We start from the raw sequence: 18,017 nt of genomic DNA, 5'->3' as shown, positions 1-18,017 counted from the left end.
AAGCATGTGAAAGTGCCTGAAAGACACTAGTATTCCCAGTCCTGTATTCAGAGATCTTCAGCAGGACCGTCCACAACCCTCCCAGCAGGGCCATTGTGGCTTGCTATGCCCAGAGCAGCTCTGGCCTTCAAAGCAGCCTTTGTTTGTTGCTGGGGCCTTCAGCTACAAGAACTACTTTGTAACTTGGAAAACTTGAGTCTCTGGCCTCTGACATGTACTGGCTATGTGTGCCTTCCAGCCAGAGGGAATAAAAGAGGCAAACCCCTACCTCGACCAAGCATAGAGAACTTGAAGGACTTCAGGGGGACAGGGCCTGAAATCAAAGCTAGTTTGCACACCTCCAGCCAGGTTGGAATCCACTCCCACAAAACTAAACTGTTCCCTCTTGGCCCTAGAGCTAACCCTCTTGTCCCCCAAGAGTCCGCAGATGTACTCATAGGTTATCCCAGCAATTTCTAAAGGCTTAGATCCTAAACCAGTGCCTCTCACTGTCTACCTCCACTGAAGGATGGTCTAAGTAGACATCATATTCAGAATCTAGAGCTCTGACCACTATAGTGTCAGCCTAACCCCGGTATCCCAGAGAGGACAAATGCAAAGTTCCTGGGCCAGCCAGCTCTTTATTTATTCCTATCCCACTTTGGAGAAGCAGGGATTGCAGTGGGTGCTAGTCACTGTACACAGTGAAGGTGAAGGGGCTGAGCTTGTAGCCAGTACCTGAATAGAACTTGTTCTGGAACTCCACCCTGGGTATGAAAAAGGGGCTGGTAAGAGGAAAGCCACCCATCCACTCCATGCCCAGGCTCACCACAGGGGTGCTCACCAGTGCAACCGTAGGGCATGCAAGAAGGCTGAGAGCCCCTCCATCACTAGCAAGATGGCCACAGTCAACACAGCAAAGGCAGCAAACACAGGGACCAGCACCACAGCTGCCACGCCAATCTCTCGGCCCATGCCTAGGCCTATGCGCATCACCATGGCCCACAGGACCTCAGACAGCTCTGCACACAAATAAGGGGCTAGTGAGGTCAAGGGTGGAGGAATGCCTGTCACATCCCTACCCCAATAGCATCCCTGAATCCTCCTTGCCCCTAGAGCTGGTAAGGCACCTCTGTGGGACAGCTCCATTTGACCAGGTAGAATATTGAGGGCCCTGAGAGAAAGATCACTCACGGGCATGGGCCAGGCTCAGGGCCCAGAGACGCAAGTAGGAGGCTGTGTTGGAGATGCAGCCCAGGCAGAACTCAATGGTGTGGATAGCTTGGTGCATGAAGATCTCAGAAGGGACAAACTGCATGGTAAGAGGCCATGAGACAACAGCCCGAGCTGGCAGTCCTCCCCCAACAAAGCACTGTACCGCCCACCTCAGCTTCTTCATCATCCTCTGGGCTCCCAGCCTTCTCTTCATCAGGGCTCCAGCTGTTCTCCAAGGTAGAAGCATCAGGGGAGGCCAGAAGCTTGTCACTGTCCTCATCCTGAGAACAGATAACATCAACAGCTCCAGGCCTGGAACAGCCCATGCCAACCCACCCAGCAGCATGGAGCCTAAAAGGAAGCAAAGGTCACTCCCCATGCAGCCTGCCTTCCCTGTACTTCCTACTCCTACCTGTCGGCCTGCTGCCCTTCTCTGAGTGTTTCTTCTTCGGCGGTGCTGGCGCAGCAGGTACAAGGGTGTGCCCAGCAGCAGGATAGGAACTGTGGCCAAAGCCAGGACCACCAGGGCATACTGTACCACTTCCTGTGGGCAAGAAGGGCAAGGCAACCATGCACAGTACATCATATTGATCCTTGGGAACTGTAGAGGGACACTAACAAGGACCTCTATGAAAGGACTTCAGGTTCTCAACACCTGAGACCTAAACTTTAGCCCATTGGCTCTGACATCACTGTCTTGTGGTATTCCAGCCCACAACTCATTTCTCAGATGGCTCTGCAGCTCCTGGTGACCCACTGACTGAAGTAGAGGGTCCCCAGTGAAAGAGTCAGCCATTCTCTGTCCCTGGCCTACCTGCCCGTGGAAGAGCAGATGATTGGTGGGGTTTTGAGAGAAGAGGAACATATTGATGAAATGAATGAGGATACTGGGGGCCGAGGAGGCGCTGGCAGCTGAGACATGCACCCACTTGTAGACGATGAGGAACACAAGGTAGCCAAAGAGGCCCAACAGGAAGATGAGCTCAGGCAAGGTTTCCAACAGTAGCCGGTGGGCCTGGCCAAAGTGCCTGTGGGAAGAGACAGGTCAGAGCATCCTGGACCCACAAGGACACTGCCCACACCCATTGGCAGCCCTTAGCTTACACGTGGTTGAAGATGCTGAGGAACACCCCAAAGGCCATGTGTGTGACCCCGAGGATGACAGACATCTTCATCTTGAAGGAGTTGAGGAAGCTCAGGTGGTTGGTGGCCAGGCTCCAGATCTGGGGTAGTGGGAGAGGTGAGCACACAGGGACACTATGGTCACTTTTGCCAGAACCCCACCCCCTCCCATGTTTTTCTCATCACCTTGCTCCCTGAGAAACCCAATCCCAGCACCTCAGTCACCAGTTCTAAGGGACTAGTGACTAGGGTAGCCCAGCTGGGTAGTTCAAGCACCCAGGCCTAGGCTTCACTCTCATCTGTTCAATAAGGTGATGCTAACATGGACCCATTTTTTCACACATAGTGGGCTGCTATTCTGTTCTAGGTTTTTGTTGGTTTGTTTGTTTTGAGACAGAGTTTTATGTAACCCAGTCAGGCCTTGAAGTCTTCTATGCAGCCAAGGATGCACTTGAACTCTGATCCTCCTTCCTCCCATCTCCCAGGTGTTTGAATTATTCTTGTGTCCCACTACACTCTGTCTGGATACAGGCCTCTCTGCTTGTGCCCCAGGCCTGGCACCCCGGAAGTGCACAGTGCCAACTGTCAAACGTGGGTAGTAAACAGAAGCCAGCCTTCCCAACTTCCCCCTTCACAAGCACCAGCATGCCACTTACCGGGTCAATGCCAAAGGGATACGGTCTGAGGAAGACACCAGTGATGTTAGGGTTCAGGGTGAGCATGGGGTGCTGGGACAGATACTCGTCACTGCAGTACACAGATAATGTCAGAGCTGCACAGTGGGCCAGGGGCCCTGGGTGGGTAGGAAGGGATATAGGTCATTGTACCTCCAGCCTGACTGATTGGCCATGGCAGCCACACTCCAGCCTGAGGGGAAAATAGTGGTGGCACGGCTGAAGCACTCATTGTAGATGAAGCCAGTGTAGATGGAGAACAGACCCATGAGCAGGAGTAGGTAGCGACCCCCAAAGAAGGTCTGCCAGATCTAGGGGGGACGATCAGGGGAAGATGGTGTGCTGTTTAACTCAGCTCAAGACACGCTTCACTCTCGTGCCCAGTCCCTTATCCTTTGTCAGGTATGGATGGTTCCTACCTCGTTTTGCGCGGCCTTCACAGCTGGTCGGTTCTCAGTGAGGACCATGGCCAGGGCAAAGAGAAACATGAGCAGTCCGTGACCCACATCGCCAAACATCACCGCAAAGAGAAAGGGGAATGTGATGACGGTATACGGAGCTGTAGGCAGACAGCATGTAGTCAGGAAGGTTCACGTCGGGGACTGGGGATCTGCTTCCTTGACCGAGTTGCCACAGAGGACTCCCAGGACCAGCCAAGAGAATGTGAGGCCGGGACCACTTGGCACATTTCAGAGCCTACAACTGTCAATCTGTGTTCCCCAAGGCTCCTCATTTAAATTCCAACGCCTATTTCTCCATTTGTAAAACAGATCTCTGTACCACCTCACTGAGGCGAGGCAGCCCTGGCAGGTGACAGACAGGTGTGGACATAGGTTTAGCAGTTCTAGCTACAGTCAGTTAAAGATAGGGCAGCTACTGAGTGGTCCAGGATGGTCTTGAACTCCTGAAGTGATCCTCCCGACTGGTATTATTTTCTGTTTGCATGTGCGCATGTGCATGCAGATCAGAGACAACAATGGGTCACTCCTCCATTTTGAGACAATGCTTGTCATTAGCCGGGAACCTCACTAAAAAAGGAGCCGCCTGGCTCCAGTCCACATCTCACCACCACTGGAATTACAACCACGCACCGCTGAACCTACATGGGCTCTGGGGCTCCACAGTCGGGTCTCCAGCTCTGTTGCTCAGTGGGGTTTTGTTGTTATTGTTGTTTGTCTGAATAGCATTTATTTGCTAATTTACTGAGGGGAAGGTATGCATGTGTGCGGCTCCGAGGATGACTTGCAGGAGTTAGTTATACCCCTATATAGGTCCTGGAAACTGAGCTCAGGTTGTCAGAATTATCCACACGTTTTCACTCAACAACCATTTCTCTGGCCCTGAATGTTATGTTTAAGAAGATCTATAAGCCTGGCATGATGGCTCATACCTATAATTCTAGAACTCAGGAAGCTGAGGCAGGAGGATTGCCATGAATTCAAGACCAACCTGGGCTACAGTGTAACACCCTGTCCCTGTCTCAAGCCAGGGGTAATGACACACACCTTTAATCCCAGAACTCAAGATGTAGAGGCACGTGGATTGCCATGAACTCAAGACCAACCTGGGCTACCATGTAAATACCCTGTCTCAATCCAGAGGTAATTGCACACACCTTTAATCCCAGCACTCAAGATGTAGAGGCAGGCAGATAACTTTGTGTTTGAGGCCAGCCTGGTCTAGAGTGAGTTCCAGGACAGCCAGGACTAACTACACATAGAGACCCTGTCTCAAAAGACCAAGACCAAAAAATAGAAAAAAAAAAGAAAAAAAGTCTCAAAACTACAAAACAAAGCATGTGCGCGTACGTGCACGCACACGCGCGCACACACACACACACAAAAAGGGAGCTGGAGAGTTAGTTCAGCTAGCAGGTAGCAGGGAGCTTGCCTAGCATCAATAAAGCCCTGGACTCCTTTCCTACCCAGCACTGCACAGGCCAGGCCTGATGATACACTCTTGTGAGCTCAACACTAGGGAGGTAGAGTTCAAAGGAATATCAGAAGTCCAGGGTCATCCTGGGCCACATAGAGTCTGAGGACAGCCTAGGATCAATGAGACCCTGTCTCAAAAACAGAACTGCAAAAAAAAAAAAAAAAAGAAAGAAAGAAAGAAAAAGAAAAAAAGCAAAACAAAACAAAGCAGAAGAGAAGGAAGAAGAAACGAAATCTTCGCAGACGAGCAGAGAGCCGGCGGGTCCTGGTGGGCACTCAACAAGTTCCGGAAGAACAAGCTGGGTACTTAATCTCTGGAATTAGGGTTGGAAGGAAGGTTCCAGTGCACAAGCCTAATTAGGGGCCAACTGTGACCCCTCTTCAGGAGCTCCACTGTCATCCAGTCCTCATATGGAGTGGACTTTAACCCTGTACTCAGTGTCCTTATACAGGAAGGGACATGTATTTGAACACAGGGCCATAACAGCTGTTCACAGCCCAGGAAAAAGACCCGGAACAGATTTTCCCTAACAGTTGGAATGGTGCAGCTGACGACTTGACCTCAGACTTCCACCTCACATTTCTGCTGGTTTATTATGTTTAGACGGCATCTAGTAGCAGAGGGCTTGTCGTGTGAAGGGACTCTAGCCAGTCCATGCATGGCAAACATGGCTCCAGAAGGCCTTGCCCTTCTCTGTGCCCTACTGCCCCTTTGCCTTGCTAAATACTGTTAGATTACATTCCTAAAGCTAGCCAACAAGGTCTATTCTCTTATTTGGTCACTTCTTCCTCCTGAGGCTGACCACCAAGGTCCAGCCATCAAAGTATTGAAGTCCAGCAATCAAAAGCCCCCTTTGGCTGGGCGGTGGTGGCGAACGCCTTTAATCCCAGCACTTGGGAGACAGAGACTGGCGTATTTCTGAGTTCAAGGCCAGCCTGGTCTACAGAGTGAGTTCCAGGACAGCCAGGGCTCCACAGAGAAACCCTGTCTCAAAAAACAAAACAAAACAAACAAAAAAGCCCCCTTTGGCTCACTTAACACGCCCAATTAAAACTAAACACCTCATTGTAACAAGGGATTTCCCCATTTACCTCTATAAACTGCCATTTTCCTACCGGCCGCATCTGTCTCCACTCTGTCTACAGGCAGTCCTTATCTGTAGTCACCCCACCCCACCCCCAGGACAAATATCCCTCCCCTTTTTCTGTCTCCTGTCTTTGTCTCTTATTCCAGGCCTTTTGTCTCTTTGGGGCAAATAAATCTCTTTTGTGCTGAGAACTTGGTCTTGGGGTGTCCTGAGCCAATACAGAGCTTCCACTATGTAGCTAAGGCTGATCTAAGATCCTTGCTCCTCCTGCCTCTGCCTCAGGCATTACACCACATCCAGCCATCTCCGCCACTTAGCCACCTTCTGAGGGTCCACAATGCTTTATTATAGCAGTTCTAGCAAATAACCTCCTCCTTCCTCAAGGCTTTAAAGGCTGGCAAGGGACAGCATCGAAGCCATTCTACCTGCACTGGAAGGGCCCCAGGTCTAGCCCACGATACTGGTTCTGAAGTGCCAGAACCTTTTGACCAGAGTCTACACAGACCCAGACTGATCTGGTGTATCACAGAGGCCTCGCGCCTCTACCGCAAGCACTTTACCCACTGAGCCTTGAACTTTCTATGTAGCTGAAGATGCCTGAATTCTTGATCCTCTTGCCTGTCTCCCGAGTGCTAGGATTAAAAGCTTAACCACCATGCTGCGTTTATGCTGAGGACTGAACCCAGGGCTTCGTGAATCCACCAGGCAGGTCCTCTATCAGCTGAGCCACATTCTCAACCCTATTGATTCCCACTTCATAAAAACAACAACAAACATCGCAGAGTGGCCAAGTGAGCCACAATTATAGGCTGGTCAAATTATAGGGCCCTATGACAACCACTAGCCTTCCTAACACTGCTCTGAGATTTGTACTATTACTCCCATTTATAGACCAGAAAAAAATGTGACCCACAGAAACTAAGAAACTCATCAAAACAAGTGAGCTGGTCTTTAAGCCACTCCCAAATCTGTTTTCTGAACTGTTTCAAGTTGGTTCCCTGTGGATTCAAGAGCTAAAACAAGTATAAAGCCCCAACTGGGACTAGGGTACCCAGTAGCCTCCCTGGAGATTGAACTGGGGACTATGCCTCTGTACAAAAGGGTGGGGTGGATTCAGCTCCTACCCCTCTCAAGGTTTGTACCCAGACAGAGGATGGGAGGGCTGGCCCCCATGCAGATCCTCACCAGGGTTGACTTCCCTGTAGCGGCCCACACCATAGGCATCCACAATGCCCTGGAAGCTGGAGGTGAAGCGGTTTGTCCTGATGAGGGTTGGAGGCATGTCCCGGCAGGGGATGCGGTGAGCAACAGCACTCACTCCTTCCTCACTCTGGGGAACCCAGGCAGAGAGACAGAAGCTGATGCTAGGGCCTGTAGAAACCCTGCCCCCTCCCTTCCAGGCCCATCTGAGATGTGGACTGTAATTTCTGGGTTGAGGGTGGGATGGGATGGCATAGCATGGGGGAAGTTGGTCAGCTCCATCCTACCCAAAATGCCCTGGAGGAGGAACTCCTAGGAACTGGTGCCCACCCTTCAACCCCAGAGCAGAGGTAAGGTGCGAGGAGCTTGAGGAGAGACTGGAAACAGAAGTAGGGAGGGAGGGCAGGGTGGGAGCAAGCCTCTGGGAGCCTGGATGCTCACCGAACCGCTCTGCAGCGCCTGTTGTACAGTGGGCAGGTCCCTCGTGGCACACCAGACCTCTGCAATGAGGCACTTGTGTGTGGTATTCACACTGCACTGATTGAGGGTCAGGTACACGGCCTTCATCTTGTGGATCTGCACCTGCCACGGGGACAGCAGCTGCTGCACCCGGCCCAACACCTGACTCAGGAACCGCTCTGTCTCCCCCAGGACCTGGGGACAGAAAAAAAAAAAAAAAAAAAAAAAAAAAGTTAATCAGAAGGGGCGGCAGTGAGGGAGCTGGCAGGGGTCAGGTCACATGGGCACTCACTTCCTGAAGCTCCTGGCTCTGCTGCTGCAGCTGCTGCAGGGTCCTGAGCCGGGCTTCCTCCTGCTCCAGGTACGGGAAGACATGACAGTGAAAGCTGGGGAAAGATGGGGTAGTGGGGGTCAGTGGAAGTCTCTGGGCAGAGCTGAGGGCAGGACAAACTTGGTTGAAGGTGTTATCAGGGGCCTGGGCCACCCAGAACCAGTAGGCTGGACACCTGCAGCGGCCAGGTGACTATGCACTTGTGGCTCACCAGTCTGTGATCTTTCGGATCTTCTGTCCAATCTGCTCACCCCAGTAGGAGATGACAAAGGTCATCCAAGTTGCAGGCTCACCCTGAGAAAGCCAGATTCAGTTAATCTCTAGAGCCCTGGCTCCTCCCAAACAGCCCCCACCCTGGCCCCTGCCAGCTCACCGTCACCGGGTCCTCCAGCTGCCCCTCAGTTTCCCTAAAGCTGGCAATGAGGAAGCCGCGGCATGCTCTCCAAAGCAGGCGCTCCAGGGCTGCAGCCTTGTAGGGCTCCACAGCACCTGCCACAAAACTGCCAGCAGGGCAGTGGAGGGGGGCTGCAGCCTCCTCCTAACCCACCTCAGCAGGAAGCACCCATGGGGAACCCCCCAGACCAACATACAGAGACTCAGGGGCCATCGGGTTCCCTTCTTTGGCCAGTGCCTTAAGGCAGCCAAGAAAAGACAAACCACCCTGACTCACTTGACCTTCAGATCTGCATGTGGGCCCCTGGAGGCTGGAAGCAGGGGTGTTCTCTCAGAGGTGGGTCCCTCAGGATGGACAGGGGCTATCTGGGCACCAAGAGACATTGTGAGCCCAGCCTAGGTTGGGCTAGGCATATGTATCACCTGTCCCCATCCCTGCCCTGACTGGGACTGACCGGGGGGCTGTGGCTCTGGCCCAGCACTGCTGAGTGGAGCTGCAGCTGGTGCAGCTGGGCCCGAAGTGCCTGTTGGTTGCCTCGAACATCCCGAAGCTCCTGGGCCAAGCGGTCCGTTTCCTCCTGGATGCGCAGCAGGTCTCGGGGAGGTGGTGCTGGCAGTGTCCCCTCAGGTGGGGCTAGTGTCAGGCCTGCCCGCTGCACTTCTTCCCGAAAGAAGGCTAGACATAGAAAGGCGGCGGGGAGTTAGGGAAGCCACACTGGGTTATGCCAGCTAATGTCTACTGTTAGCCAAGGACTGCAGACATGCAGGGAGATCCCAAACACGTATCAAATGCCATGACTAATCTGCTGAGTCAGAATGCCAGAAAAATCCCAGGCTAAACTGCTATTCCAGAAGCTCTGTTCCCCCTGTTCTGCCCTCATCTCTGATCTAGGAAAGGACTTTGCAGCCCTCCACCCCAACGTCTGCCCGCCCCAGTCCATCTAGGCAAAAAGCTGGAGTTATGGCTCATACTCCAAGGCCGCCCTGCCTTACGTCCTCATCCTCAGCTCCACATACCCAGAGCCAAGGACATCCTGCAGATCCCAGCAGCCCTGCCTGCAGCTCCCTTCTCTGCCTTCCACCTGGTAACTGCGGCACTTCCTTTCAGACCAAGCTAGCCTAGTGCTCTTTCCAAGAAACTAGCCAGAATGCGGGTCTGGGTCCAACTCACTGAAGGTCTTCTCCAGCTCCTCGCAGCGCCGGACATCTACCACGAAGCGTCTCTGGAAGGCACTCACGGATTCGTTGAGCTGTGATGGATACATATAGGGGTCAGAATCACTGCTCTGGGATGGAGGTCTGAGGCACCTCCTCCAAAAAGTTGCTGGGTGCCCAATCAGCCTGAAATGACTAGCCAGAGAAGACTCAACCCCATGCCAGAGAGGGCGTGAGTGGGCATGGGCAGCCCCATACTGGAGAGGAAGGCTGGGATGCTCCTGGGGCAGGCCAGGGGTAATCACAGGGGCTTTCCTGATGTGGGTTACTCACCCAGGGCTCTGTCCACCCCACTTACATCTCTGAACTCCACGAGGCCCAGCTCACCCAGCTGGCTCACACAGTTGTAGGCAGACGCTGTGGGCAACAGGAGCTGGACCAAGGCCACCTCTTCACTCCGGAACATGGAGCCCATGATCCTTAGGGCAGGCAAAAAAAGGTTTGTTAGGAACTAGTTCTAGGCAGGCATCCATACACCTGGTCCCAATCACCGGACAGATGGGGAAACCGAGGCCCAGAAAGAGGTAATGGGTACTGGGGTCGACAGAAAGTCAGTAGCATGGCCAATGAACCCAAAGCCTACCACCATAGGCTGTCTTTAAGTTAGCCTTCCAGTCTAGCCCAAGGACTGCCAGACACCCGGTCTGTCTCTGCCAGTGTTTGCAGCTCTGTATCACCTCTCTGCCTGCCCCTACCTGAGACTCAGCTTAGCCCCGAGATCCTAGGCTCCAGTCCTGAGGCTGTGACAACTGACACAATGCCGCTGAGCTGTCTAGCCTGCTTCCCTTTACACGCAGAGGGTGGGGGTGGGACACCCTCTAGGTTCCCAGGGGCTAAAATCCTGAAGGAGGGATGGGGTGGGGGTTGCCTTTGGCTGCTGGGCTTGCCAGCACTGCCTGTGGGGCTGGGAACAGTCTCGGTGTTGAAACCAAGAAAGTGAAACTGTGAAACAATGGGCGGGAGGCCCTGGTGGCCTCGCTCCAACCCCAGCAGGCACAGACACTTCCTGGCTGGAAAGTGGACTCCAACCGGCCCTGCAGATGCAGAACCCAAAAGACAACACTCTCCCAGGGCCACTGCCTGCTCTGTAGCTATTGCTCTTGAGGTCCAGGGCCCTGGGGACACCATTTCCTCGGCTCTTATTCTGGCGTTGAGGGCTGGCGGACACAAGTGGGGGCACACATTGAGAGGAACTTCAGATACTAATGGGCCCAGCTTGCTGCCTGGGTCTGCCCAACAGATCACTTCCTCCCTAGGTCTGGTTTACTTAAGGGGAAACCACAGTCCTGTCCCCAGCTTGGGAAAGGAAAGAATTCAGAGGGTAGTCAAGGGCTTCAGAAGAGCCAGGCCCTGCACAGGCAAAGGTGAGCAGGAAGGGCTGGGTGCAGAGGGCCAGGGACCAAGTCTCTAGGGTCTTTCCCGAATTGTAACCAGCTGTGTGACACTAGGTAAGTCGCTTGCCCTCTCTGGGCTTGTTTCCTCTTTGATTGAATAATACTTGGCCACCCCTGGCAGGAAAGATGTGGGGAGGTGAACAACAAAAGATCAGAATCCCACATCTTACTTCTATAAACACCCCTCCCCCCAATTCCTAGTGGACACCCCAGCCTTATTATTATTATTTTTTGTTTGTTTATTTGTTTGTTCTTCAAGGCAAGGTTTCTCTGTGTAGCCTTGGCTGTCCTAGACCTGGCTCTGTGGACCAGTCTGGCCTTGAATTCAGAGATCAGCCTGCCTCTGCCTCCTGAGTGATGGGATTAAAGGCGTGCGCCACCATCACTCCTTCTATCTCAGTCTTATAAGTGGGTTAACCCAGGTTGAGTAAGGTGAAGACTAAGGTCATATGGCCAACTGGAACCAAAGCACAGAGGGGTCTGTCCCAGACAGAGGAACACTGCTCTGACCTGGCATGGCCTGCCCAGTCCCATCACCATAACTGCCAGCACCGGGGTACTCCAGCCAAGGGATGCCAGCCATGTAAATGCAAGACAAACGGAAGTGCCACCGTGTGGCATGCAGACAGTCCACACTGTGCACCGTGATGTTGTTACTAGGTTCTGTCTCCTGCAAGCATCAGGACATCTGCGAGCTAGACCTACACACACCACTCATGCTCTGGCCTTCCCCCGAGGCCCCAAAGTTCTGCCTTACTCCTACATCCCCTTTTAGTCTTCCTTCGACTCTTGCCTTTCTCCCAGCTCCTGCTCTTCGGAGGATGACGGAAAGAGGAGAGGGGCTGGATTCTGCCTTGAGTCCAGGCACTTCCTAATAGGGTGGCCTCCGTTTCCTCATCTGTAGAATGGGTCCCTCCCTCAGATGCAACACGGGGTTCCTTGAGCTCAGGCTTGGTGAGGTGGGCTCTGAAGTTGCCCGGAGCTAGCAACCTATCCTCTGCTTATCCTTGCGGCCTGCCTGCATCCCAGACAGCCTGACACGGGAGCATGGCTTCTGAGTTGCCTCCACCCGGAGCCGGGCGGGGCGCCTGGACTCTTGTCCAGGCGGAGGAAGTGGTTAGTAGTTAGGGCTGGGGCTTCTCATCTTAGCAGGACACTCACCCAGGTGGACTCGTCGCTCAACTCCGGCTTAGGATCTGAGCCCGCCCGCGGGCCAGTGCAGCTCACTCCAGTTTCAGAATACCGGAGTGGGCGTGGCCTGTGACGGCCTGCCCACTGCCCGCCCTGTCCCGCCCCCGCTGAGTTTGGGCGCGGGGTGGGGGTGGGGATGAGGGCGGTGTCTGAAATGGTTCTGGACGTCCCGGAATTGTTTAATACCGGGAATCGGGAGATAACCGACACCGGGGATGCCAGGTAGGACCTTAAGGATAGGCCACATTCATCTTCCCGATACGTACTACGTACAAGCTGCTTCACCATTGTGCAAGATCTGCAGCTACCCAACCCACCCAGCTCAGGCTATGCTGAGGAAGGGTGGCCCCACTCTTTGGGTACCTCTCCACTGGCAGCAGGGTGTTGGTTGGGCCAGTCTCTGCTGAGGAACTTGCACCCAGGAGTCTAGAGACCCTTTAAAAATGCCTCGACCTCCTTCCTCCTTTCCAACCCTTGAGGTCTGGAAACTGGGATTCAGGACCATTCAGCTGCTTGCACTTTGGACAGGCTGGACTGTACCCACTGGGGACCAGAGGGATAAGGGGCCCCTCAGCTCTGGTGATCCTTGGACCACAGTCAGTAAACAAGGGCCCTAGTGTGTGGGGGAATATAGAATGGAAGGCCAGGGAAACATGGAAACGGAGTCAAAGTGGGTAGGTATTCTCAGAGAACAGGAATGCCACAGGTCTGATCTGACTTGGTGTGAGGACCCTCACACAAGTACACCAGGGTGCACAAGCCAGTGCTCTTCACTGTGGGGGAACAAATAGGGCCATAAGGTTGTGGTTGTGGAGGTAGAAGTGTTCGTTAGAATATGAGAATGGAGCCGGGCGGTGGTGGCGCACGCCTTTAATCCCAGCACTTGGGAGGCAGAGACAGGTGGATTTCTGAGTTCGAGGCCAGCCTGGTCTACAGAGTGAGTTCCAGGACAGCCAAGGCTACACAGAGAAACCCTGTCTTGAAAAACCAAAGGAAAAAAAAAAAAAGAAAAGAAAAAAGAGAAAAAAAAAGAATATGAGAACGGAGCCAGCAGCAGTCCCCCAGAGTGTGTGTGTTTGGCTGGGCCTACAATCTGAGAAGCTGAGGCCACGTGGCAGCCTGAGCAGGGAACTTGATGGGAAAAGGGGATGTAGCAACAGGCCAGGCCAGCTCAGAGGCAGCAGGACCTATGTCATTCCCTTGTGACTGTCACCCCATAGCAAGCTTCCTGTTCCCCAAAGGACACCCTGACCTCGGGGGGCATTGAGTGCTAGTATGTGCAGCGACATTGCCTGTGTAAACACATGTTGGCAGCAGGACGTCTTTCACCGTCTCACTCATTTTTTGAGATGGTCTCTTCTGAACCCGAAACTTGTCATTTTGATTAAGTTGGCTAGCCAGTGACTTTGGGATCCACCCAACTCCATCCCCCAGCAGCGGGTAACAGACATGTGGTCGTATTGAGCTTTTATGTGCAATCTCAGGATAAGAACAATTACCTACTCAGCCCCCTCCTGAGACTCTTGATGGACTCTGGCCTGAAGCCTGCAAAGGATCTAAGTCCAAACAACTGTAGTGATGGAGGTCTGAGAAGACAGAAGAGCGGGACCTCACCTCGCAGACACCCAACACCAATGGGGACAACAGGCCCGTGACCTGCATCGGCAGGCTGTGGGAAGAAGCCCAGATGTGGGTCATGGTTCTGCGTCCTGTTACCAACCACAAAGAGGCCTGTGAGGCCTGTGAGGCGTAGAGGATGGCTGGGCTCTGCATTTGCTAGATTTTGTGGGCAGGTGAGCTGCTGGGACCCACTGAGGGACCGACAGAGCAGGCCATGTACACCTGGTCTGGGCGGAGCAAGTCAGGCCCCTGGCTGCCTGGGGTAGATTCTGCCCTAGAAATGGAACAACAAGACAGGCAGTTGTGGGATCATAGTTTCTTTATGGGCCACAGGGGCCACAAGGCTGAGCCAGGTGGCCAAGGTCAGCAGCGGCCTGGTCACCGGTACAGGTAGTCAGCCTGGATGTTGGCGGCGATCTCGGCCTCCCACTTGTCTCCATTGTTGAGTAGCTTCTCCTTGTTGTACAGCAGCTCCTCGTGCGTCTCAGTGGAGAACTCAAAGTTGGGGCCCTGTGTGAAGGTGGAGAGTCAGCAGGACAAACCCTTCCCAGGAGCCTCTGTGCTATCACGTCACCCAGCCCACTCACCTCCACAATGGCGTCAACAGGGCAGGCTTCCTGGCAGAAACCACAGTAGATACACTTGGTCATGTCAATGTCATAGCGTGTCGTCCGGCGGCTGCCATCGGCTCTTGGCTCAGCCTCAATAGTGATGGCCTGAGGGAGTGGCCACAGGTCACTGTCATACTAGCAGACCCCTCCTGGCCCTGGGTCTGCCCATCACAGCTCAGTCTGATCCCTGGAGGTCTGCATGGATGTCTCATTTCCTCAGCCCTCCAAAGGAGCCACCACTCACGTGGCCCTGTTAGTCTTTGCAAGGTTTTGCTCAGCATTTGCCCAGGTGACCCTCCTGTTCCACAAGGAAAAGGCTATGATCTGCTTTGCTCCCTGAAAAGGTGTGGCCCTGAGAGGTCTCCTGGACAGGAAGTGCCCAATGACTGTCATGCGGAACAACTTTCTTCACAATCCCCATTTGATGGAAAAACTTAAGACTCAAGAGAGATCGAAGGATTTCCTGAATTTATATAGTAATGACGGACACAGACCACACTTGAAGGTACATATCCTTAACTATCAGTTTCTGGGGGACAGCTGTATGCCAGCCAAGGGTAAGAAGGGATAGCCTGGGAACTACAGACTATCCCTTTAAGGAATTTGACAACCTCAAGTGGCAAGTTTGATACTCACAGCAGAGCCTCAGGAGGTACATTTTTCTTGCTTTCTTTCTTTTTTATCAAAAACAGAGTTTTTCTCTGTGTAGCCCTGGATGTCCTGGAACTCTGTAGTCCAGGTTAGCCTGGATTAAAGGCATGTACCACACATCCAGCAAAGGCGCATCCTTTTGTGTTTATAACAGTGAGAATAAAATCTCTCCTGGCTACTCTTACAGCTACAGGGAGGATGTGAGGAATGAGTCTAGCCTGTCTATGCAGAGTGCACACTAGCCAGGAGCCATGCCAGATGCCACTGAGCTGCTGGGGCACTCCTGAGGGCACAGCTAGGAGCTGGAGTTAAACATGGCAGGCCAGGTCATGGCTGCAGCTGCTGGAGCTCATGCTAGGCACAGCAAAGCCATCACTGCATCTTCCTGTTTCCACAAACCGTCCTAGCCTCGGGCATGCTGTGTAGCTCCCACCAGGCTCTGAGGAGCAGGCACTCCTGTTGCATATCCTCGGCTCGAACCCCTCATGTGGCCTGCTTGGGATGGAGCCTGCCCCCGGCCAGCTTCCTGACTCAGCACTTGAACATCAAGGACTCATTGTCCCACACACAGGGTCAGGGTTAGGTCAAGTGAGAAAAGGACAATGTCAGGTGTCTGTGGCAGTGCTTGCTTTATCTTAGTACTCCAGAGGCAGAGGCAGACAGATCTGTGAGCTCAAGACCAGTCTAGTCTACACAGTGAGTTCCAGGACAGCTGGTGCTACATAGTGAGACTGTCTCCAAAGAAAAAAGAAGGGACTTTCCTGGGGGAGCGTGTCAAGGTAGGGGTCAGATTTGGGGCCTAGCAGTTGGAAGGCAGACTCACCTGTGCAGGACAGATGGCCTCACAGAGCTTGCAGGCAATGCAACGCTCCTCCCCAGATGGGTAGCGGCGCAGTGCATGCTCCCCACGGAAGCGCGGACTCAGTGGGCCCTTCTCAAAGGGGTAGTTGATAGTGGCAGGCTCCCGAAAAAGGTAACTTAGGGTCATGCCCAGTCCTGTGAGAAGCAGAGCTGGGTAAGAAGGTGCTCTCCTCCCCAACAGGCCATGGCTGACTCTCACCTCTCCCCTCCCCACTGGCACACACCTCGGATGAGCTCTGTCCACATCAGAATCCGTGCTGCACTGTCAGTCGCGGACTTCATGTCCATCTCAGATTCCTGTTCCTTCTTATTCACATACTCTGCAGGAGGTCAGGGTGGGAGGTTAACAGAAGCAGGCTCTGCAAGATGAGGCCAAACTCTCAACCTTACGGGCAGCAGGTGGGTTCTTAGTGAGAGCCCAGGAAAATCAGCCTGCAGACCTGGGGAGCCTTGGTGGTTCTCCTGCCTAGGTAACTCGAAGTGCACCCAGGCAAGGCTTTCCAAGTTCAGGGAGTAAGTAATCCTGATAAAGGGGAACAGGACCCAGCAGCTCTTTCCCATCACAGGCCTCCCTCCTTTGAGGCCACCACACTGACTGATTCACATTCTCTCTTGGTCGCTACCTTCATCTTCAGAGTGGAGACCAGAGCTCACAGAGGGTCCCTAGCAAAGCAAGTTCCCTGGCCTCAGGTATGACAATGATCAGGGAAACTCAAGTCAGAAGGTCTGGTACTCACTGTATGTTGCCGCCACTGCACTGCTATGAAGGCTTTGGCCATTAAGATGTCCTGCAAAGAGAGAGGTGACTTCATACCAGGAAGCTCAGCTCCCCCACTCCGAGGAAAGGCCTCCAGTCTTACCTGTGCGCATGGCCTGGGCCAAGGCCCGTGGCAGCACGGACGAGCTCAGACGGTACATCTGGAACATGCAGAAGGGAAGGGAAGGGTCTGCAACTGCCCTCCTCAGAATCTATCTTACACCCCATTCAGACACCATCCCAGTCAAGACCAGCACCCCTAACCCTCAATCTGACCTCACTCTGCTGACCCACAGTTCCGGGGCACCCCAAGTTCCTTCTGTTTCTGCAGTTCCTAAGCAACCTATTTAATCCATTTCCCCTGTCCACTCCTCAGCCTCTGTTCACACGGAGCTCCCTGACCACTACCAGTGTATTGAGTTAACTCGGAGCCAGGCTTCAAACCAACTGTCACAGACCCTGTCACCCTATCATGATTGCCCCCAAATTACCCAATGTCATTGGAACCAGGACAGGAATCCAGGAGATACATGCAGAAAATCCTTAAAGGTTTAAAAAATTATCAGGATCAAGTTCCTGTCCCCAACCCAAGGACCTCTTGGAACTCTCCCTAGCCTGCGGAGTGACCTTGGGCAAATGACGTCCCCTGACCTCACGTTTCTGGCCTGCGATGTAGGAAGAGGGGTCCCGAACTAGGGATGTATGCAGCCAAGGGGATGTTGACTGAGAACCTGGCACATCACCAAAGCTCTAGCGCCCTCTTGTGACCTTTGACCTGTAGCGTGTCCGCCAATTCTTGACCTCAGTCAATCCTGGATCCCAACCTACCACTTTCTCTCAGACCTTCCCCTTGACCTCTGACCCTACGAACGCAGAAGGCATCCGGCGAGGCAGCGCATGCGCCTGAGGGTGCGGGCGTCTGGGCCCGCAGATCACGGAAGGACGGAAAAGCCGCGGGCCCCGAGCCGACCCGCTAGATCCCAGATTTCACGAGGTCAGCGGTGACACCTCATTCAACTCTGTCGTTGCGTCACCCAGACCCTGTCTTCGCCGCCTTGCCCTGGACACCCACCTTGAAGTGCGGCGGCTCCTTCCCTGGCCCAGGTGCAGGTCAACCGGAAGGCGGAGCCTAAGTTCAGGATGCTGCCATTGGGCGAGCTTCTCACGCCTTTTTCCATAGTGCCCTTTCTTCCTTTGGTCTGATTGGCCTGTGGTGCTGCAGGAGGCGGGCCTAGGACTGTGTTTTTCTCTAATTGGCTGATGGAAGCAGATGCTTGAAGTTTTGTAGGGAGCTGCCATATTGTATCCGAGAGGTTAATACG

General features: G+C 53.5%; 2 protein-coding genes across 6 annotated transcripts; both read right to left on the bottom strand.

The window, feature by feature from the left end:
• Window positions 1-600: 600 nt before the first annotated feature.
• On the bottom strand, window positions 601-12,280 carry Tcirg1 (T cell immune regulator 1, ATPase H+ transporting V0 subunit a3). Of its 2 annotated transcripts, none has more exons than XM_028771036.1 (20): window positions 12,166-12,280; window positions 9,909-10,029; window positions 9,567-9,645; window positions 8,851-9,071; window positions 8,673-8,761; window positions 8,376-8,502; window positions 8,214-8,296; window positions 7,964-8,057; window positions 7,654-7,866; window positions 7,198-7,342; window positions 3,410-3,549; window positions 3,144-3,301; window positions 2,973-3,063; window positions 2,299-2,417; window positions 2,009-2,222; window positions 1,607-1,738; window positions 1,365-1,475; window positions 1,174-1,291; window positions 824-1,001; window positions 601-746 (listed from the first exon to the last, which is right to left on the bottom strand). In XM_028771036.1, the coding sequence occupies exons 2-20, from the start codon at window positions 10,023-10,025 to the stop codon at window positions 668-670; spliced, it is 2,508 nt and encodes an 835-aa protein (XP_028626869.1). In that variant the 5' UTR covers window positions 10,026-10,029; window positions 12,166-12,280; the 3' UTR covers window positions 601-667. The 2 variants fall into 2 exon arrangements, with proteins under 2 accessions (XP_028626869.1, XP_028626870.1); XM_028771037.1 differs by lacking the exon at window positions 12,166-12,280 and adding an exon at window positions 10,306-10,321.
• A 1,836-nt stretch (window positions 12,281-14,116) lies between these two features.
• Window positions 14,117-17,845, bottom strand: Ndufs8 (NADH:ubiquinone oxidoreductase core subunit S8). Of its 4 annotated transcripts, none has more exons than XM_028771080.1 (7): window positions 17,768-17,845; window positions 16,799-16,856; window positions 16,676-16,726; window positions 16,163-16,258; window positions 15,901-16,073; window positions 14,403-14,531; window positions 14,117-14,325 (listed from the first exon to the last, which is right to left on the bottom strand). In XM_028771080.1, the coding sequence occupies exons 2-7, from the start codon at window positions 16,854-16,856 to the stop codon at window positions 14,194-14,196; spliced, it is 639 nt and encodes a 212-aa protein (XP_028626913.1). In that variant the 5' UTR covers window positions 17,768-17,845; the 3' UTR covers window positions 14,117-14,193. The 4 variants fall into 4 exon arrangements, with proteins under 4 accessions (XP_028626913.1, XP_028626914.1, XP_028626916.1 ...); XM_028771081.1 differs by having other exon boundaries at window positions 17,524-17,832; XM_028771083.1 differs by lacking the exon at window positions 17,768-17,845 and adding an exon at window positions 17,464-17,487.
• Between the last annotated feature and the right edge of the window lie 172 nt (window positions 17,846-18,017).

Source organism: Grammomys surdaster, unplaced genomic scaffold (genome assembly GCF_004785775.1).
Source record: "Grammomys surdaster isolate TR1022 unplaced genomic scaffold, NIH_TR_1.0 205, whole genome shotgun sequence".
NCBI classification, from domain to species: domain Eukaryota; kingdom Metazoa; phylum Chordata; class Mammalia; order Rodentia; family Muridae; genus Grammomys; species Grammomys surdaster.
The sequence above is the reverse complement of the archived record's forward strand: the minus strand, read 5'-3'. Positions and strand labels throughout refer to the sequence as shown.

Bases quoted from the DNA above. Each gene is read 5' to 3' on its own strand.
- Ndufs8 (XM_028771080.1), bottom strand. From the start codon at position 16,856: ATGTACCGTCTGAGCTCGTCCGTGCTGCCACGGGCCTTGGCCCAGGCC. The intron at 16,259-16,675 runs GTGAGTACCAGA...GACCTCCTGCAG, and splicing joins TGCAGTGGCGGCAACATACA to AGTATGTGAATAAGAAGGAA. The intron at 16,074-16,162 runs GTGTGTGCCAGT...TGCTTCTCACAG, and splicing joins GTGGACAGAGCTCATCCGAG to GACTGGGCATGACCCTAAGT.
- Tcirg1 (XM_028771036.1), bottom strand. From the start codon at position 10,025: ATGGGCTCCATGTTCCGGAGTGAAGAGGTGGCCTTGGTCCAGCTCCTG. The intron at 8,762-8,850 runs GTCAGTCCCAGT...CTTGGTGCCCAG, and splicing joins GCCAGAGCCACAGCCCCCCG to ATAGCCCCTGTCCATCCTGA. The intron at 7,867-7,963 runs GTGAGTGCCCAT...TTCTGTCCCCAG, and splicing joins AGAGCCAGGAGCTTCAGGAA to GTCCTGGGGGAGACAGAGCG.